General features: G+C 48.6%; 1 protein-coding gene across 3 annotated transcripts in view; it reads right to left on the bottom strand.

Moving 5' to 3' along the window:
- The window catches only part of PTPRT (protein tyrosine phosphatase receptor type T), a 1117000-nt gene that overhangs the window by 707711 nt on the left and 387864 nt on the right, over positions 1 to 21425 (bottom strand). For all 3 annotated transcript variants that reach the window (XM_070051826.2, XM_051846098.3, XM_051846094.3), the window contains exon 3: positions 4042 to 4313. In XM_070051826.2, coding sequence (XP_069907927.2) covers positions 4042 to 4313 — 272 coding nt within the window. The remainder of the gene's footprint in view (positions 1 to 4041; positions 4314 to 21425) is intronic.

Here is a 21425-nt window from a genome sequence, read left to right as displayed (position 1 = left end):
AAGTAAATTGATTGAGTGACTGAACAATGGTTTAGGAAAACATTTAGATAACCGCTCTGCCATCCACATGAAACTTAAAATGAGTTCTTCCAAGGATTTTCTCTCCTCTTCCCTTTCTCACCTCCTCTCCTCTCCTTTCTTTTCCTAACTTTCCTTGCTCTCTGCCTCTCTTTCCTGGCCACTCCATGGGTGGACAGGGGAGATGAGTTGGGAGAGAACCAAAGACAGCAGGGTCACAAACATTATTATTAAGACCCTGCCCCTCGCCAGTTCTTGGGGTCCCTGGGGGTAATCTGCACAGCTTGACGATTGCTGCTTCAAATACCTTCTTGTGACTCACTCCCGTCATTCTCCTGACCAAGGACTCCAAACTCTCAGACCCAGGTCCAGGGCCCGCCAGAGGAAATGCAGGATTCTGACATGATGGAGTGCGACAATTCATGCAACGCATACACCTGCCTGAAGGCCACACGTCTTTCGAGAGCCCCGTTCAAAGATACACCTTCGTCTCCCCTGTCAGGGGAGCCAGGCGAGGCCAACTGTTCCAAGAACTCTACCAGAGGAAGCCGTGTGGCTGTGTGGTTAGGGTTTTGGTCTGTGCAGCCTGATACAGAAGTCACGGATCATTCATTTACAGCTACAGAAATGGGGCCAGTGAGACTGAGAAAATGAGTTATTTCATTTTATTTCATTTTAATTACTTTAAGTTCACATTTCAGAAGCTGGTAATTCAGTATTGGAAAACTCATGTTATGAATCCACTTCTTCAACTGTACCTTTTATAAAATATAAATGCAGACTAGTATTCCCAATGCCAATCCAGCATTCAAATCAAGACTTGTTGAAAGCATAAAATATATACATTGTAAGGAATTATGAAGAATGTAAAATATCTCACTAGTATTTGTTTAGGATGATGACTTGTTGAAATAACATTTCAGTTATACTGGACTAAGTAAAACATGTTATTAAAATTAATTATACCATGGAGCCAGTGCTGTGGCGTAGTGTGTAAAGCTACTGCCTGCAGTGCCAGCATCCTATATGGGCACCAGTTCAAGACCTGGCTGCTCCACTTCCGATCCAGCTCTCTACTGTGGCCTGGGAAATCAGTGGAAGATGGCCTGAGTCCTTGGGCCCCTGCACCTATGCGGGAGACTCGGAAGAAGCTCCAGGCTCCTGGCTTTGGATTCATGCAGCTCCAGCCGTTGCGGCCATCTGGGGAATGAACCAGCAGATGGAAGACCCCTCTCTCTCTCTGCCTCTCCTCGTCTCTCTGTGTAACTCTGACTTTCAAATAAATAAATAAATTGTCGCTCCCCCTCTTCGTGGAGGAACGACACCAAACCCTGCCTAGGCTTCATATCCGAGTCACGGCACCATTATGTCGCTCCCCCTCTTCGTGGAGGAACGACACTAAACCCTGCGCTGTTCTTTCGTCTGCTCGGCCCTCCCCGGGTTTGCTGCTGGTTCTTCCCGGGTTGGCTGCTGGTCCTTCCCGGGTTGGCTACCATCCCTTCCACCTCCGTGGAAGGGCGGTTCCCCCTGCCACATTCCCCACTTCCGTGGGGGAGCGGCACACCGCCGGCCGGCTCTCTTGGGGGCTGCACAGGTGTTCCCCTTAGATGTTCCTCTTAGGTGTTTCTGGTGCATGCCGTCTCTCTCCTCCTTTATAGTCCTCCTCCGCCAATCCTAACTCGGCTGCCCACACGCCGAGTACGCTGCTCTCCAATCAGGAGCAAGTCCTACAGTTTATTGGCTGAACTGGAGGCAGCTGTGTAGAAGCCTCTTTCTTCTCTCCCAGCGCCATATTGTGGGAGAGCAGATGCATAGAATAAGTCTTAATTCCAGTAACAGTATAGTCCAAATTGCTCCCCACAATAAATCTTTAAAAAAATTGATTATACCAGCTTCTTTTCTGTTTTTAATGTGGCTACTACAGGTTTATAAATTATGTATGTAGCACACATTTATGTATTCGGCTATACTAACTTAGGCTGTAGCCTCCAACAGAGTGAGCACGAAGTGAGTTTCTACCTCCAAGTGAGTTTATATTATCATCATTTCTGTGCTTTAATTTCACCATCTATATAATGGACATAACAGCACCAGCCTCAACGAATCCATCTGAAAACTAAATAAGCTAATATATATAAAAATACTTGTCCTATGTCTGGAACATGACAGACAACAAATGACAGGTCTCATCAGCACCAACATCTTACTATAACCGATATCATCATCTTTCTCCTGCTGCTAGAAGAATTTCAGGAAATACACAAAAAAAGGACAATAAAATTAAAGAGAAATAACAACCCATTGAAAATAAAATGGAAATTGGTATGCCAAAATCCAGAATACGTAATGAGGATAAGTTAGTATTAAGTTCTGATTTCTAGTTATCCAGGCAAAGAGAAATAAGGCTTGAATCATCTCACAGATACAAACACAAGTGATCTCAGTAGATAAGTGTATTCCTAACACTGACCTCGGCAAGGACTGCACCAGGGATGTAGAACAGGAAGATGTCTAAGAAGGCTTCAGTCACTAATCTTCCCACCCTCAGATGCACCATCAGTCGCTAGAGAAATGTCCCCAAAATGCACATCTTGACTATAGCACTTTCTTATGAAAAAACTTTCAAAAGTGCAAATGAGGATTTACTGCAAATGGGCAAAAGCGACCTCACCGGGATGCTAAAAATGTTCCACAACTAGTTTATACTGATGGGTGCACAACTCTGAAACTTGACTAAAAATCATGGGGTTGTGCAGTTCAAACGGGTGGGTCCCAGGACATATAAGTTCAATCTTCATGATACTAAATTCTTCTTTTCTTTCTTTTTTTTTTTTTTGAATTTTTGACAGGCAGAGTGGACAGTGAGAGAGAGAGACAGAGAGAAAGGTCTTCCTTTACCATTGGTTCACCCTCCAATGGCCGCTGCAGCCGGTGCACTGCAGCCGGCGCACCACGCTGATCCGAAGCCAGGAGCCAGGTGCTTCTGCTGATCTCCCATGGGGTGCAGGGCCCAAGCACTTGGGCCATCCTCCACTGCACTCCCTGGCCACAGCAGAGAGCTGGCCTGGAAGAGGGGCAACCAGGACAGAATCCGGCGCTCTGACCAGGACTAGAACCTGGTGTGCAGGCGCTGCAAGGCGGAGGATTAGCCTATTGAGTCGCAGCGCCAGCCCTAAATTCTTTTTTTCAATAGTCCCAGACTAAGATGACGTGGAACTGTGTTCCTCAAGCGTGCTCTGTGGGCTGGTGGGGGTCTGCATACTATGTGCCTTCAGTTCGTAACGAGATAAACAGGGCAAGGAAGGGACATGTTGAAACTGATCCAGAAACTGGGCATTATTGTGACTTTATTTTTCCTTCTTTGGTTTAGGAACACACTGATCTACATTAAGTCAGGGGTGCCAGGGGGAAGTGGCTTTCACCACAGACAGTCTGTGCTCCAGACTGAGCTCCCTATGACCTACCTACCCCACTTTGCAGGCTTTCTCCCTGCGTATCCCCTTTGCAACATGCCCCTCAACAGCTCAGAGCTTCCAGGCTCTGCCAGAATCTCTCACTCACTTCTTTGGGCCATGGTCCATTCTGTCCCTGACAACTCAAATGCCTTTCCCAATCATTTTTACGCACCCTTCAAGACTCAGCCAAGCCACCATTTCTCTTTAGAAGTCACCCTAATTGCCTTACTAGCAGTGATCTCTGGCTATCTCTTTCCTCTGAATGGAAATCTTTCCACTTACAACACAGGGAGAGTAACAGTTGCAGGCATTAGTTTGGTGCTGTGTTCACCCAGTGTCCTAGACCCCCACACACCCTGTTACACTAGGATTATTCATTTACCTATCAGTCTCCTCCCCAAGACCCTGCCTCCACAAGGCCCAGCTAGGATGAGAAGCCCAGTAAAGTTGAATGATTGATTAAATAAATGAGGTCCTTTCCAGGCCTATCAATGTTAGAGAGGGCAAGAGGCACCCAGATTCATCATGGTTTCTCAAAAATCGGACCATGGTAAAATGCCATCCATACCTGATAGAAATGCGGCCAGAAGGTGCTGATGGCGAGCTCTGCCTTCACCCAGCCCTCGGTGACGACCCCGGACACGTTCCAGACGGGGTTCCCCTGAGGCCCGCCGTTCACCTTCACGTAGACGTTCAGGGCCCCTGGGCTGGATCTGTCCCGGCTGGAGAAGTAGTAATGGAAATCGATGCAGTGGGTGTCGTTCTCCTTCAAGGTGGGCAGGAGAAGGTGGGCCTTCTGGCCAGAGGCTCTCCCAGAGCTGTTCACCATCATGAAGGATCCTGAAGACCCCCAAAGGGAGTTGGAAGTACAGACAAGAAGAGAGAATGAAAATCAGCTGCATCCATAAACACTGAGGCCAGAGGCGTGGCCCTAGGGGAGGGGGCCTGGTAGACCCTGAGGGACCACATCTCTTCTCTAAACCTGAGTACCCCTCATCTATAAATGGGGATGAAATATCGTACTCAACAAAGTGGCTCAATGAAGTCAGAGGCAGTGACATGTGAAGGATTTCTACAAGGTAGACTGTCTGCAAACAGTTACAGAAGAAACACTACACCCAGCAGCTCTTGAAGGAAACATAACAAAAAGCCAGGAGTCTAGTTGCCTGCAACCTCCGTAGGTGCCATGAGGTGAAATATAACCACACGTGAAGTTGAGCTGTTTGAATGGAGGCAGAGTCTCTACGACACAAGAGGTATCATCACTCCAATGTATTCCACCTGAAGTCTTGTATTCAGAACAGGGAACCATCAGTTAAAAGGGAACACATTAAAGCAGAAAATACCCAAGTAAGAAAGGGAGACCCCTGGGGGAGTGTGAGAACCCACTGGAAGCTGGCATGGGAGGTAAATGACACTTGCTAAGCACTGGAGAAAGCTGAGTAGGGTTAATGTTATCTATCTTATACACACATACAAATGAGTAAATGAATGGTTAACATATTCTTTTTTTTTTTTTTTTTTTTTTTTGGACAGGCAGAGTGGACAGTGAGAGAGAGAGAAACAGAGAGAAAGGTCTTCCTTTGCCGTTGGTTCACCCTCCAATGGCCACCACGGCCGGCGCACCGTGCTGATCCAAAGCCAGGAGCCAGGTGCTTCCTTCTGGTCTCCCATGGGGTGCAGGGCCCAAGCACTTGGGCCATCCTCCACTGCCTTCCTGGGCCACAGCAGAGAGCTGGACTGGAAGAGGGGCAACCAGGACAGAATCCGACACCCCAACCGGGACTAGAACCAGGTGTGCCGGTGCCGCAGGTGGAGGATTAGCCTATTGAGCTGCGGTACCGGCCAACATATTCATTTATTACTCAATTTAATCTTCACACTGACCCTGGGAGATAGGGAATTTTTATTTTACTCCAAGACTGAAGGACTTTCCCTATTCCCTCCACAGTCAAAGGTTGTGCTACCAGTACTGTTTTCAGAATGCAGAGCTACCACCTCCAAGCATTAAAAAAAGCCACCTCAGAGGAAGCAAGTGAACCTCTTTTGAGTCACTCTGACAGATTAAATGGTTGTTCCCAGTTCTTCAACACTCTGTGGACCCAAGTCCTTTGCCACAGAGGCAGTTCTTCTCAGAAGAAGCAGAGTACGTCTTCCTCCCCAGGTTCTGGGCTCTACCTTATCACTTGCTTTGACCACCAGTGTGTTAAGAGATGGATTCAAGCAGAGGCTTAAAACGTGCTTCCTCGCTGGGCTTGTCCTCTTACACTACTGCCATCTTTCACGAGAAGAAGAAGGGGGCACGTAGTGTGACCCCGTTCAGCTGGGCACAAAGGATAAACATCCATGAAAGAGAGTGGAGCTCAACTGAGAGCGAAGAACCAACGCTGCCACCGCGGGAGTGAGAAACACAGCCATGGGGCCACCACGTTCAACCTAGGCCCTCCAACCCACCAATGATGCACGGCCCCCTGGGTACGAGACTAAATGGTTATTGCTGTTTGCCATTGTTTCCTCTTGGCTCGCTGTGCAGCATTGCCTTGGCAATAGGTAATTAATAAAGCTGCTTTAAAGGGCAGACTGATGAGAGAAACCACAAGGAGGCACATTTCAATTCAACACGCAAAGGGCTTTCTACCAAGGAAGGCAGGAGCAAAATGGGATTGACTGCACAGAGACAAAATGAGTTTCCCATCACCACATGTGGTTAAATAAAGCCCGGACAAGTGGAGGAGTTATCAAAGGAAATTTCACAATCAACTTGTAGCGCTGAACTCTGGGGCTCAGAGTCTTATGATTCTATGAAATAAATTGCATCATAAAACACAGTAGATAAACTCAGATAACTCTGGGATGAGTATTTTCACCTAGAAAACCACGGTTGCTTTGGAATTTTATTTTAATCATGAAGATCTTCAAGTCAGAACGGACTCTTCAGACAAGACAAGCCACTTCAGTAGCAGTAAATTGCCTCATTTGTTCACCCCAATACGAGAAACACTGATAGCTGCCAGTTAAGTGTTGGGCAATTCATATCTTGTTGATGTTCTAGAAGGTTCCAATAATACATACCCTATACCCTTTGGGTTCTGAATACACTTAAGAACAGAGACAGGAAAGAGACAGAATTCCAAGCCCCCATTTTACTGCTCACAAGCTGTGTCAGAGAGAACATCTTAGACTGGAGGCCAAATGACGCTGCCCAAAATTCCTTCCTTGAACCTGCACACAGAGCAGCTGGGTGACCACAGACCGCTCCCTCCCAAAGTTGGCTTTGATACCTACAGCCAGAGCTGCCCTAGTGGAAAGACCACTTCAGGCAGTTGGGTGGGCTTGTATCAACAAGGAGCAAGATGACAAGGACAGAGAAACCTGCACTCATAGTTATCAGATTTTTTTTACATTCTACCAATCAGAAAATCCACCCACCTCTTGGGGATGAGAGCCACTGGGAGCAGAGTAAAGGTTCTATCTTTATGGTGTTTCCCAGAAAGCAATCTCCTGGTACATGGCCTGGCAGTATCAGAGTAAGTAAAGAGACAGCTCCTTCTCAGATGTGTTATCTTATTACCTTAAACTCCCAGCAAGGCAGCAAGGAAGAAACCACTAAGGCAACGGTGGGGGGAATGAATTGAAACTCAGAGAAAATACTGAGTCAGTCTCCACTTCCATGTCTCCCTGCCGTCCCCCACCCCACGGGGTTCCAGAGGTTTCCTTGGACAGATGAGTAATGACGCACACGTCTTCTACTACATCGCCCAGGAGGGGAGGCCGCTTTAGATGCAAGATGTGTCTGACTTTCTCCACCCTGGGTCCCATGGTGCTCCCACGGGCATCTTGGTCCCTGTCCTCCTGCCAGCTCACACCAGGTATACCCGTGACTCTGGCTCCTGACAGTCCGCAGAACAGAGCCAGGAAGGCCTTCTTTCCCCAGCTCTTGTGCCCTGTTTTTTCACCCTAGCCTCAGGTACAGGGCAGGCTCACTGAGAAGGCGCAGTCTACTCTGCCTCACGTGCCGTCACACCATAGCGCCCTGTAACATGGCCCCAGACACATGGCTAAGTGCTTTCCCCAGCCTCCCTTTGTCATTTGGTAGGGCCACACCCCTGAGTCCTAGTCAATGGGGCACGAGTGTGATGCCTGGTCCACAAGAGCCACCTCCCTCCTACCTCCACATCTCCACCCTCCGTCTTCTTGTCTCTCAAAGGGTGGCTGTCAGACTGTCAGCTTCAGCACCACCTTAGGAACTCGTAAGAAAGGAGCATCTCCGGCCTCCAGCAGGCCTGGGTCTGCATTTTATCAAGAACCCGGTGATCTGCGTGCACACTGCGGGATGAGGATCCCTAGCCCATTCTCTTTTCCCACTTCCAGATGAATGCTTGGGATTTCAAGAGACCAGGAGAGGGCACAGCCACATTAAAAGGGACCAGAGGGCAGGTGTTTGGCCTAGCACTTAAGACATTGATGAAGATGCCAACATCCCATAATGCAGTGCCCAGATCTGAGGCCCAGTTCTGACTCCTGAATCCAGCTTCCTGCCCATACAGGCCTTGGGAAGCAGCAGTGATAGCTCAAGTAATTGAGTTCTTGCCACCTGGGTGGAGGACCTGGATTCAGTTATAGGCTCCAAGCCTGGGCTGTGGCTCAACCCTAGCTGTTACAGGCATTTGGGGAATGAGCCAGAAGATTAGAACTCTTTCCCTACTCTGTTTCTTTTTGTCTTGTTGCCTCTTAAATTGAAAAATAATAATAGGGGCTGGCATAGTGCAAAAAGCTTCCACCTGTTACACTAGCATCCCAGATTGGTGCCTACTCGAATCCTGGCTGCTCCACTTCGGATGTAGCTTCCTGCTTATGCACCTGGGAAATCAGTGGAAGATGGCCCAAGTGTTTGGGCCTCTACACCCATGTGGGAGACCTGGAAAAAGCTCCTGGCTCCTGGCTTTCACCAGGCCCAGCCTTGGCTATTGTAGCCATTTGGGGAGAGAATCAGCAGATTCTCTCTCTCTCTCTCTCTCTCTCTCTCTCCCTTTCTCTCTCTTTAACTCTGTCTTTAAGACAAATGAAAGTAAATATTTTAAAATAATAATTTTTAAAAGGAGCCAAGTTCCTCCAATGTCAAGGACCATACTAAAGGCCACCCACCTATTGGGAACACTCATTTTTGGACTTTACACAAAGGAGGAATAAACTAGTAGCTGATTTTAAGCAACTGAAATTTTGAAATGTAACAATTTCCACAGCCAGCATTGCCATATTATTTTGGCATCCCAGTAGGATGCCCATGTGCTCCAAGCCCATTTATTCAGGGGGAGAAGATGGGAAACGACAGCCACTAGCAAAGTTGCAGGGGGCTCTACATGGGGACATCACCCACAGCAGGAATGAGGGTAGCAATGCGCGAGGGCACGTGAAATGGAGAAATCAGCAGGTGCAGAGCCACAGATGCAGGAAGCCACAGCACCCAGCAGTGCACCTGTAGGGCCCTGGGGGAGGTGGGACCTGACCACCTGTAGCTCCCTCCACAGCCAGTCCTCCTCACAGAGGTCAGAGACAGCCGTCAGAGCGGAAGCAAGCGACATCTCTGCATGGAGCCCAGGCTGCCATCTTAGAGATTGCCCCGCAAAGGCTCGTGCTTAGGAGCAGCGCAGTGGGGCCCCCTTTGATCAACAGGTTGGCATAATTAATACCATCCTGAGGCTGTCAGTTTCCTGGAGATCAAAACTGCACCAGTCATTATGCCCAGCTCAGTCAGAAACATGAAGGAGGAAGACTGTAAATACATTCTTCTCCCTTCTCCCTTAAAAAGAAAAAAAAAATCCACTAACGTGATAAGGAACATAAAACAGCATTAGTTTCCTCATGGTTATTACACACAGCACCGAAAACTGTGGAATTAAGGCAGGAAGTACTCTCTGGCTGGCCATACGTTTTGCATGTTTCCCCTCCGTGCATAATAACGTCTTGATAAGCGCCCCGTTATTGATGTGTCTGCAACACAGATCCCCTTTTTGGAGGCAAAACGCTCTTCCGTAGCAGATGGCGGCTATTGTGTTTACACATGAGCACCTCAGGATTGCATTGCCTCACGTCGGCAGTAAAAAGAAAGTCCTAATTGAGTTTTTAATGGCTTTGCACATTGTTCATTAAGATTACATGAGTGTGCTCGGGTGACTGGCAGCTGAGGGCCTGCAGCTTCCAGAGCCTGAGTGGGCCCGGCGGACATGCAGCCCTGGCAGCTTCCAGAGGCAGCGCCTACAGGACGGGAGGAGACGTGGATGGTGGCGAGGGCCCACGTGTTGCCCAAGGCCAAGCAGCTGTGGAGGCTCGGGGTGAGCACCGGATCTTCAGTGGAGAACCCTGCGTTTCGATCTCGCTTCTGTCGTTTCTTGGTTGTGTGATTGTGAGCAAGTCAGTAAAACTCCCGGGGCCTCAATGTTCTCATCCACTAAATGGGACAATGAAACCACCATGGTTGTGGGTTTTGGGTTTTTTTTTTTTTTTAAGTCTGTTTCAGTGAATATTAAATGAAACACAGTTCTAAATTCAATAAACTTGAATTTCGTACTAAGCAGCCAGTAGCAGATAATATTGAACCTAACGCAATTTATAACAGTTCAGGTTTATTGATAGTTTGCTGCCTTGCCAGGCATGGATCCTAGGATTCTTTCCATGCCTAAGAGGCGGCACCAGGCCACCTGTATTTGAAGCCAGAGATACTGAAGAACAGAGAAGCAAAGTCATTTTCCCAAGGTCACACAGCCAGAAAGTGATAAAAACTCAAACCAATTACCCTTGCTCAGCAAGCAGAGATGCAGGGTCTAGGAATACACTCTCCAAAGGGAGCAGCTAATAGCAACTCATACCTATTTCAATTTAAATTAATTAGAATTAGCATTTTTAACAACATTTCCATAGTCACATTTCAGACAGTCACATGGCCAGGGGCTACTACAGTAGTCAGTGCCAATATAGGCTCTTTCCATTGTCATGGACAGTTCTGCTGGGTGGTGCTGGTCCAGGAGCTATGGATTACTCATCAGAGCTTAACAAACCGCACCAGCATGAGGCCCAGAAGTAACCCAACCTACCTTTCAGACTCCAATGGGGGTGGGCCAGCCACTTGCCCAGGGCACAAAACCCCATCAGGATTTAGGCTGACATTCCTGGGCTCTGTCTTCGGTTCCCACTGGAGATGACCCTGCCCCTCCTTGTCTGAGCTGGACCCTCACAGAGCAATGGCTCCCCAGGGAGTTCTTCAGGACACCAGGCTGCTCCCCCAGAAAGCAGAGGGGTGTGAGATGACTTGCACAGGAAGCAGGGGCACACGCCAGGAGTTTTCAGAACCTCAGCTCCGACAGGCACAACCCCTGGCTCAGTCTCTAGCCCTGGGGCCTTCCAGCAAACTGGCACAGAGCTACCCACCCTGGACTGGATCGCAGATTCACTTCTACTCCCTGGATGAACTCGGGCCACTTACTCAAGATCTCCCACCCTCAGTTTTCTCCGCTGCAAAAATGGCCATAGGAACCCATCTGGAACTGTGGCCGCCATAGTCACAAAGGTTAAACAAGACACTGTTTGTAAAGTGCCCAAGGATTGCTTCCTTGTAGGTTCTTCTTTCTTATCTTCCCTGAACCTGCAAAGTTTTTCTCCAATATTCTGGGGAGAACTCAATAGACCAAGGAAGAAAATAGCCAGGAGTTCACTGAGAAGCAGAATAAAAACTGCTGCCCATGCGTCGGCCCCTACAACTGATCAGGCACCAGGCTGTGGGGACAGCCCCTCTGCCCATTTCCCAGTCACCTTCCTCCGCCCTCCCACCTGCTTCAGGTCCCTGGTATTTGCATCATGGACTTTTGCAACAACTTCGCACCCAGCCTACCTCTGACTCTCACACCCAATACAACAGCCATCAGCCCCATCTTCCTGAGACACAAAACTGTCAACGATGGGGCCTCTACTTCTAACAAAGTCATCCTCCACAGGAAACCCCTGCTTTCTCTGCAGTCCGCGTGGGGGCAGGTGGATCCCCTATCTCCCAGCCCCCATCTGCCTGTTCTGTATATAGAGGCCCTCCCCACACGGACACAGCCCCCATCCACCTGTAGGAACCACCCCCCCCCCCCGCTCCACAAAGACGGCCACACTCCAATCTCCAGAACCCCTGGAGATATCACCTCACGTGGCACAAGAGAATTAAGGTTGTGAATCAGGTAACCTTGAGACGGAGACGTTATTCTGTATTTTCTAGGTGGTTGCACTACAATCAAAAGGGCCCTTAACTGTGGATGCTCGAGCCAGAAAGGCAGAGCCAGAGGTTCATTGCCAGGTGCTAAGCTGCCTGCTCCGAGGACAGAGGACAGAAGAAGGGGCCGTGAGCCAAAGAGTGCAGGAGGCACCAAACTAGAAAACACAAGATCACAAGCTCTCCTGAGAGCAACCACAACTCACTCCGCCCTGATGACACCTGAGTTCTGTGCACTTTTAGGACGTCTGACCTCCCAAACTGAAACATAATCAAAGTGCGTCATTGTTCGTCACTGTATGAGTGTCATTTATCACAGCAGCAGTAAGAAACAAGACATCCCCCAAGCATCCTCTGCCCCCTCGCTGCTGAGCTTTTAAGGTGACGCCTTCCCTGAAATCCGCGCCCCGCCACGCTGCCTCCTGAAACTACGTAAATGCCCTTAACTCTGCATCGCTGTCGCCAGCGCCCAGAGAACAGTTATTTCTGCACTGCTGTCCCTATAGCTATGGTACAGGCTTCAAGTATAGCGATCTTGGACAAGAACTCATTTAAAAATCCATAATGATGAAATGAATCTGCCTGGTCATAAGAAAAAGGACAAGGGACACAAAAACATCCAAAGGCACAAAGAATTGTTACGGAAGAAAAGGTATGTGTCAAAAGAAGCACTGGGTGCAACCTTGTTACCATGGAAACTGATAATCATTAAGCTGATCACAAACACATCAATAAACCAATAGTCACAGTCACAAACATATCATTCAACATTACCCAGATTATCTGTTAAAGCAATATAATTATCATGTGTCGAAAAAAAAAAAGGGAAAGAAATCTGCTTCTTTTCTAAGATACCAGAAAATGGGGAGGGGAGTTGTAATGTTAATTACAGCTTAATGGATACATAATATCTATTTAAAACAAGGAAAATACATCCTGGAGTTTCAAAGGAACTCAGCATTGTGATGATTTTGTCAGTCAGTTTGTTGGAACAAGCAATATGCATTTCTGTAATCATTCATTGAGACCAATAAGTTGAGGTTTAAGCATTTCATATGCAAATTTGTTAAGGCAATTTCCCAAGAAACAGTTATCTGATCATCCATGGAGGTGAGGATAATGTAGTTTTAAAACAGAGTGAAACTCAGGTGATTGGATCTGAATGCCTTAGTGGACGAGGCTCCATGTCACCACATTCAATGCCTAGCCCCTGTCCACTGGGTCGCTTCTCCCAAACATCAGATACCTGAGCCTCCTGCACTCCCTTCCCTTCCTGAGGAAAGAGAAGAAGGGGAGAGGAAGAGGAGGACGCAGGGCAAGGGGAGAAAACAGACGGAGAGAGAAGAGGAGGGGAGATGCGAGAGGGGACTCGGAGAAGAGGACGGGGGCAGTGGAAAAGGGAGGGAGCGAGGCTAAGAAACGAACGCAGGGCAGGAAAAGCAGGCTGAGCAAGGGGAGGCGCCAGGAAAGGAGGAAGATTCGGGGTGAAGCAGAGCAAAATCGAAACCGCACACAGCCCTTCCTCCATCTTGCACCCGCCCAGCTTCACAGAGGCTTTCCATCCCGTGTTCCTTCGGGTCCTTACAATGATCTCAAGACGAAAACACAACCAGGGAAAATGTCGCAGGGCTTACCAGGCCCTGTGTTTCCACCCTTTGTGAATTCATAACTTGCCTCCTTAAAGTAATAGTTCAGCACCCCAGGAGGAGAAAAACAATGGAATCCAAAACGCACCACGATGACAATTCAGCTACACCAACTGTGCAACAGAAGACCTTGTTTGATTTGCTCTTTGATTTTGGTAAAGGTCAAGACAAAAGTGAAGGTCAGAAAATGTCACTCTCCTCTCAGACCCCCTGCCACTGGCCTGTGAAGCCACTATAGTCACACGGTGTCCCCGGGGAAGCAAGAATTCCCTCCCCCGTTTTTCCCCTGTGCAACAGGTGCACACGTAGATTTCTGCAGTGCCTTCCAGCCATAGAAGTCTATACGGCTCCAGACTTCACAGGGATGTGACGGATTAGCAAGGGGCCAGGGTGGGCATGGATGTTCTACCTGGGTTCCCTCTGAACAAACAGTGGAGAGTGGTGCAGTGGGCTAAGCAGCCACTTGCAATGCCAACCTCTCATATCAGAGCACCAGTTCATGTCCTGAGTGCTCCACTTCCCATTCAGCTCCCTGCTAATGTGCCTGGAGAAGCAGAAGATGGCCCAAGTGCTTAGGCCTCTGCATCCACACAGCACAGAATTCCAGGCTCCTCGCATCAGCCTGGATTAGCCCCAGCTCTGCGGCCGTTTGAGGAATGAACCAGTGGATGGAAGATTCTCATTCATTCTCTCTCTCCCAGTCACTCTTTCAGATGAATAAATAAATCTCAAAACAGTGGAGAGGAGAGACCTTTCTCCTGGGTCTTGTTCCAGGGGAAGCGTAGTACTTTTTCCGTTCACTGAAGAATTTCTTTCTCTCATGAATTATTCTTGTTCTTAATGATAACAGCAACAACAGCAAATATGTACTCACACATTTTAGATTCATTTGTTTACTCCACCATTATTATCCTTCTCTTACAAATGAGGGGGAAAATGGGGCACAAAGAGGTAAAGGAACTTCCTTCAGGCCACACAGCTGATCACAGAGCCAGGATTCAAACGGAGCAAGTTCTAACCATCACACAGCGCTAGCCCCATGCCACCAGCAGGCATACTCTCTCTGCTAGCAGAGAGTGATGACGGGCTCTCTGGAGTTAGCTGGCCTTTCCCCGGAGATCTGGTTCAAGTAGAAAGAGGGTAAAAAATAGAAGAGAAGCAATGGCACCAAATGAGCTGGCGGTACAGTGAGCAGCAGGGCTGCTGGGGACAGTGTCAGACCCCAAATTGTCCCTGACATTCATTGGGTTCAGTCCTCGGCTTCTGCAGCGCCAAACTGAACTGACATGGAACTAAAAAATATATTTTTAAAAACCTCCAAACTCTTCACACATCCGTTGGCATGATAATATTTTGATTAGTTACATTTATGCTCCAATTACACTCACAGAATGTTCAACTGTGTCTTATATATAGCATGTTTGCCATGCTCCATAGAAAATACTGGATTATTACCTCGTATATTTGCAATGAGAAAAGACACAAATGGAAAGGGGGAGGAAAAAAAAAGCAAGCCGAAGAGATGACTAAGCCTGTTAAAATAGTGCTGTCTTGTCTCTGCATTACTAAATTGGGTCAATGCTATTATTTGCCAAGCTTTAAAATGCCAGAGCTTGGAGAGACACAAGGTATTATGGTCTGCCTTCCTGCTTACCTGATGCTTTTAGCTCCCCTGCAATCACTCACTGGTCACGCACCCAGAGAGTGGTAACATCCACAGTGGGGGGTGTTTGTGTCTCTGGGTGGTTTTCGTTTTCTGGAAAGAGCATCCATTTATCCAAGAGGTCCATGACTCTGTCCTAGATGGACAGATAGATGGATAGATGCTAAGAGCTGCTCCGAGCTTTGCAAAACGCCTGCCCTGGAGATGCTAGAATGAACTTCCCACCCTGAGTGCTGGCTGGATGCCACCACACTACATTGTTCTTCATTAGCAGACACTATGAGTGCAGCACATTATCTCATGCTTACATAAGATGGGCCCCTTGGTCCCATGGAGCTCTGCCAAGATCAGCCATCCCCAATTACATGGCACACGCCCCTGCAGTCCTCAGCTGCCAGCACTTTCTTCTTCCTCTGCCTCCTCCCTGCAGCCATCCCGAAGTCAGCTGCTGTCCCTAAGCCTCTGTTTCCCCCAAGTGGCCCCACACATGAAGGCCATCCCCTACACTCGTTTCTCACAAAATCCAGTGGAATCAGGATTTGTGCTATACTCACCTACGCACTTACTATGTGTCTGACACTCCAGAGCAACAGCAGACAAACATGAGAGTTTTTGCCTTTTTGAAGATCACAGACGGGGAAGAGGCAATTTTAAGAATGCAACAGGTAATCGCTTCTCGGCCTGTTGGCTAAGATCAAGTGTGAAGAATGCAACAGGTTAAGCTACCACCAGCAATGCCACCATCCAATAAGGGCACTGGTTCATGTCTCGGTCAGCTGCTCCACTTCCAATCCAGTTCCCTGCTACTGTGCATGAGAAAGCAGCAAAAGATGGCCAAGTCCTTGGACTACTGCACCCATGTGGGAGAGCTGGATGGAGTTCGGAGCACTTGGCTTTCACTTGGCCCAATCCTGTTGCAGCTATTTGGGGAGTGAACCAGTGGATGGAAAATTGCTGTCTGCAACGCTACCTTTTAAATAAATAAATAAATAAATAAATAAATCTATCTATCTTTAAGAATGCAGGAGATTTTCAGACAAGTATGTGCACAGAGAGGTAACTAACCCAGGCTTGATCTGGGGGTGAGATGGGGAAGTATAAAAAGAAAATAAAAACAAACTCTATGCTGAAGTCTCTGGCTATGGAGGTATCAGACGGGGGAAGAGGGAACAGAAAGAATGCTTATCAGATGAGACAGCCTGTGTCAAAGCTGAGAAGCAGGGGCTGGTGCTATGGAGTAGGGGGTTTTAAAGCCCCGGCCTGCAGGGCCCACATCCCATATGGGTACCAGTTTGAGTCCTGGCTGCTCCACTTCCAATCCAGTTCTCTGATATGGCCAAGGAAGGCAGCAGAAGATGGCCCTTGGGCCCCTGCACCCACGTGGGAGACCCAGAAGAAGCTCCAGGCTCCTGCCTTCAGATCGGCTCAGCTCCGGCCATTGTGGCCAGTTGGGGAGTGAACCAACAGATGGAAGACCTGTCTCTCTCTGTCTCTATCTGTCTGTAACTCTTTCAAATAAATATAAAAAATAAGATAAAAGAGAGAAATGTTCTTCCACCCTGGGCCACACCCAGTGCACCCTGCTTAGGGACTAGGGGGTCTCTGGCCCCAGGTCACCAGACACAAAGGCTCGTGATGCCGTCCCACCCAAGTCCTTACCTCCAACCTGAGCAGCCCCCTGCCATCACTGCTCATTACCAAGAACATGATTAGGCACTTACTGGCCATTCCAAATGTACTGGGGTCTGTATAGGAAGTAGCACAATAATTATCTCTCCTCTTTTCCCGTCATCTAAGAGCTACAAGACTTTGACTGTTGTTATCCAATTAATCCTGACAGCTTTTTTTTTTTTTTTTTTTTTTTTTTTTTTTTTTTTTTTTTTTAACGTAAAGCTGCTTCTTTCGTCCAAAATGGGAAAAGCTATTTTCTTTTCTGGAGTGCGAATGGTAGCTAAGAGCAGCCACACAACTTGGCCAACATCCCTAAGGTCCTTCCATGCCTCCTCTTTCTGCAGGGTCAATGAAATCACACCCGGTAAGCACATGGATTCTGGATTCAGACTGCCAGATCAGACCCTAGTTCTGTAGCCTTTGGGAAGCTACTCAGCTTGGCTGGCCTCAGCTTCCTCATCTGTAGAATGGGCATGGTGAAGGTACTAGCAGCACCTGCTCTGCCTCACACATTTCTTATATGGATGAATGTGTTTGTGTATTTGACACGCTTAGAGCAGTCCTTTTGGGGTCACTCTCTGGTCACAACAGGATGAGACAGCTAACCTCACAAACCAGCAGGGTACGGCAGGACCCAGTCTCGTGGTCCACAAAGGCAGTGGCCACAGGAGGCACCAGGAAGCCATGGAACATTCCTCCCACCCCCACCCCCAGCTGGCCCTCAGCAATCTCTCTTTCTCTCTGCCAGTGATTTTCCAAGTGTCATCCCTGAGCCGGCTGTACCAGCATCCCCTGGGAACTTTTGAGAAAAGCAAACCCTCAGGGGTCAACATTGTGGCACAGCAGGTTAAGCCACTGCCTGTTACACCGGCATCCTATATGGGTACCAGTTCGAGTCCTGGTTGCTCCACTTCTGATCCTGCTCGTGGCTAATGCACCTGGAAAAGCAGCAGAGGATAGCCCGAGTCCTTGGGCTCCTGCACTCAATGTGGGAGATGTGAATGGAGTTCCAGGTTCCTGGTTTCTACCTGGCCAGGAAGGCCACCTGGGGAATAAACCAGAAGATGAAAGACCCCCCCCCCCTTCTCTCTCTCTCTCTCTCTCTCTCTCTCTCTCTCTCTGTCTCTCTCTCTCTGCTTTTCAAATAAATAAACACATCTTTTAAGAAGTCCTCAGGCCACAACCTAGACTGACTGAATCAGAGACTGGGTGGAGCTCAGCCCCCTGGCCTCTCACAAATCCTCTAGATGATGCTGATGCACCATCCAGTTTGAGAACCACTTTTTCCCCAACCAGGCTGCCTAAGCCTCAGCCTATTGCATGGACCGTTATAATCCAGGGTTCACGGCAGCTCTTGTCCACTTGAAAGGACACACTGCAGCCCTGGTCCAAAGCTTGAGTTCTTGACACCATGGCCTCCCCATTCTCACTTTTAGGAATGTCTCCTATCATCGCCCCCTTGTGGCCAGGTAAGAGTGGGGCACTCCTGCCTGCAGAGGCAAGGTGCATGCCTTTGAGTGTGAAGACAAGAGCAAAGCTAATGGAGAGAAAGAGCCACAAGGAGTCTCCTTGTGTCCTGCTGGAGTCCTGGAAGCCACTGGAACATCTCCATGGCTGTTAACTGAACCTCTGGAATTCAAACCCTGGACACTCTTCATGGCTTTCATCCTGAACTGCTCTCCCCTCGCCTCACCTTTCATTCCCCAATCCTCCCAGCTGAAGGCCTGGTTTCCTATTTCAGCCCGATTTCTCCTGCCACGCGTGCCCAGACATCCGCCCTTGTCCCACCCTCCTCTATCAAAGCCCACTTTGGGCATTCCCCTTTGACCACAAGGCAGAGCTCAGCACCCCTCCCCCCAGGGTTGCTCTTCCTCTTTCTGGCCAAGGCCCATCCAGTCCAGCACATTCTACCCCAAAGAGGACAGCCTGTGGACTCCACCCAGCTCCACAGCAGGAGCTGGACACAGGAAGACAGGCAGACTCCTGCTAGTGCACCTGGGAAAGCAGCAGAACACCCAAGTCCTCGGGCCCCTGCACCCACATGGGAGACCCACATGGTTCCAGGCTTTCGGCTTTGGCCTGGCCCAGTCTGGCTGATGTGGCCATTTGTGGAGTGAAGCAACAGACTGAAATTTCTCTCTCTCTCTCTCTCTCTCTCTCTCTCTCTCCCTCTCTCTCTTTCTCTTCTCTTTCTCTTTCTCTGCCTTTATTTATAAAAAATAAATCTTAAAAAAGAGAAGAATGAGATCAAACAGTGAAGCAGAGGCGGCTTTAGTAGCAAAAGCTGTCAAATATGCAAAGAGGTCTAGATTCAGTTCCTGAGCCTCCCATAGCAAACCACCACAAACTGAGCAGCTCAAAGAAAAGAATTTGATTGTCTCACAGCCCTGGAGACTCAAAGTCAGAGATCACGGTGTCAGGAGGGTGGGGTCCTGTTCAGAGCTGCAAGGGAGAAGGTGTTCTGTGCCCCTCTCCTAATGCCTCATGGCTGCTGGCAATCGCGAGTGTTCCTGGGCTTGTCAATGCATCACTCCGAGCTCACCCTTCAGGTTCACGCGATGTTCTCCCCATTGCACCTGTCTGCAGAGGTCTCCTCTGTACAAAGACAGACACCAGGCATCCTGAAGTAGAGGCCCACCTCACTCTAGGAGGGCTCACCTTGACTAACTACAACTGCAATGGTTTTTTCCAAATAAGTTCACGCTCTGATGCACTGGGAGTTAAGACTTCAGCCTTAGCATTTAGGGGGAGATAACTGTACCCTTTACAAGCTTCCTGGAGCCCTACTGTGTGCATCAACCCAAAGATGTGGCTCCAGAAGTCCTTAGAAGGATTTCTGCTGAGTGACTCAACATCCAGCTCCGAGAGGCATGGTGCGATTGTTTTAAATTATCAAATGGTGGAGGGGAAGAGAGAAGAGCAGACAGGAGAGAGGCAAATCCACCTAGAGAGGAGGGGTGAACACCAACCCTCCAGCGCCAATAGCCACAGACCCGTCTCCAGGATCCGCTTTCTGAAGTGCTGTTTCCTTGCACTGCTGAGTGCTTTCTACAGAGTTCTGGCATTTCACGGGGCTGTGACTACAGCTGGTAAACTCCTCCCGAAGAAGAGCCTTAATGAGGGACTACAATGTACAGTGGCTTGGTGTGCACTGCAGCTCTACCCAGAGGCCACTGGAGAAGGAGTGCACAGCCCCGTGCATTGATGTCGCCAGTTTGTTCGGCAACAAATGTATATTTGGCGCCCGCTGTGCACCAGGCACGGTTGTAGGCCCCAGGAACACAGCTGTGAACAAAGCGGCCGAGGTACCTAATCAGAGACATTTGGCTGAGATGAAAATCCCCTCGAGAGCTTTGGCATAAGTTGAATAGGGCTCCTCTGGGCGCCCCTCAGGGACGCTCACTAGCCTTTTATCCCATGATTTCCCCATTTTGAGTTCTTGATTTTTTTTAACTCATCTTTCGATCCTCTCAAGTATCTGCGCAATGATTACTTCCCCAGGTGGGATCTGTGAATGAGACATTTTCTGGACCCATGCATTTCTGATAACGCATCACTTTAACAGCACAGAACGTGTGGCTGCGTGCACATTTCCGCAGGCCAGCCTATTCCCTCGTCAGCACCACAGACCAGAGCTCCCCAGGCTTTGCTACGAGGACAGGAGAGCAGCTTGCCCTTTGCCTGTCAGCGCCTCTTCTTGGATACACATATGGGCACAGGAGGTGGGCAAATTTCCTTAATCCCTAATTTACAAAAGATTCTTTTATAGGTTTATACTTGGGAGCACAACATGACAATTTAGATGCAGGCTCTGGAGCCAAACTCTTACAGTCAAATCCCAGTTGTGTCATTTTCTAAAGGGAATCCCTGGGCAAAGTACCTGGACTCTCTTTATTTCCCCATCTATAAAATGGGGATAATATAAAAAAAAGCCAACCTCCTAGAACCATCATGATGATTAATTGACTGGAAATGAATGCACTGGCTCAGAGGAAAAGCTGACAAACTTTTCCCACAAAGGGCCAGGTAGTCAATATTTCAGGCTGTGCAGGCCACATAAGGTCTTTGTCATAATGACTTTATTCACTGCCAGAACATGACAGCCACCGTAGATAACAGGTTAACGAATGGATGAGATTATGTTCCAGTAAAGTGTAACAAACAGGCAGCTGAGGCAGCCCAGGAGCTATATACAGATTGTCAATCCCCGACTTAAAGCACATCAGGCAAATACTAAATTCTTTATTTTTTTTAACTTTTTTTTTTTTTTTTTTTTTTGACAGGCAGAGTGGAGAGTGAGAGAGAGAGAAAGAGAGAAAGGTCTTCCTTTGCCGTTGGTTCACCCTCCAATGGCTGCCACAGCCAGCGCACTGCGGCCGGCGCACCGCGCTGATCCGATGGCAGGAGCCAGATGCTTATCCTGGTCTCCCATGGGGTGCAGGGCCCAAACACTTGAGCCATCCTCCACTGCACTCCCGGGCCACAGCAGAGAGCTGGCCTGGAAGAGGGGCAACTGGGACAGATTCCAGCACCCCGACCGGGACTAGAAGCCGGTGTGCCGGCGCCGCAGGCGGAGGATTAGTCTAATGAGCAGCAGCGCCAGCCCACAACTTTTTCTTTATGCACATTTCTTACAACTTCTTAAAGATTTCCAAATATTAGGGCCCCAAAGCACAGACAAGAGGGGTGAGTGAAACTTCTCAACTTGTACAGAAATTCCTGAA

This window comes from Oryctolagus cuniculus, chromosome 11 (assembly GCF_051225735.1).
Source record: "Oryctolagus cuniculus isolate XC-2025 breed Fujian yellow rabbit chromosome 11, ASM5122573v1, whole genome shotgun sequence".
NCBI classification, from domain to species: domain Eukaryota; kingdom Metazoa; phylum Chordata; class Mammalia; order Lagomorpha; family Leporidae; genus Oryctolagus; species Oryctolagus cuniculus.
The sequence above is the reverse complement of the archived record's forward strand: the minus strand, read 5'-3'. Positions and strand labels throughout refer to the sequence as shown.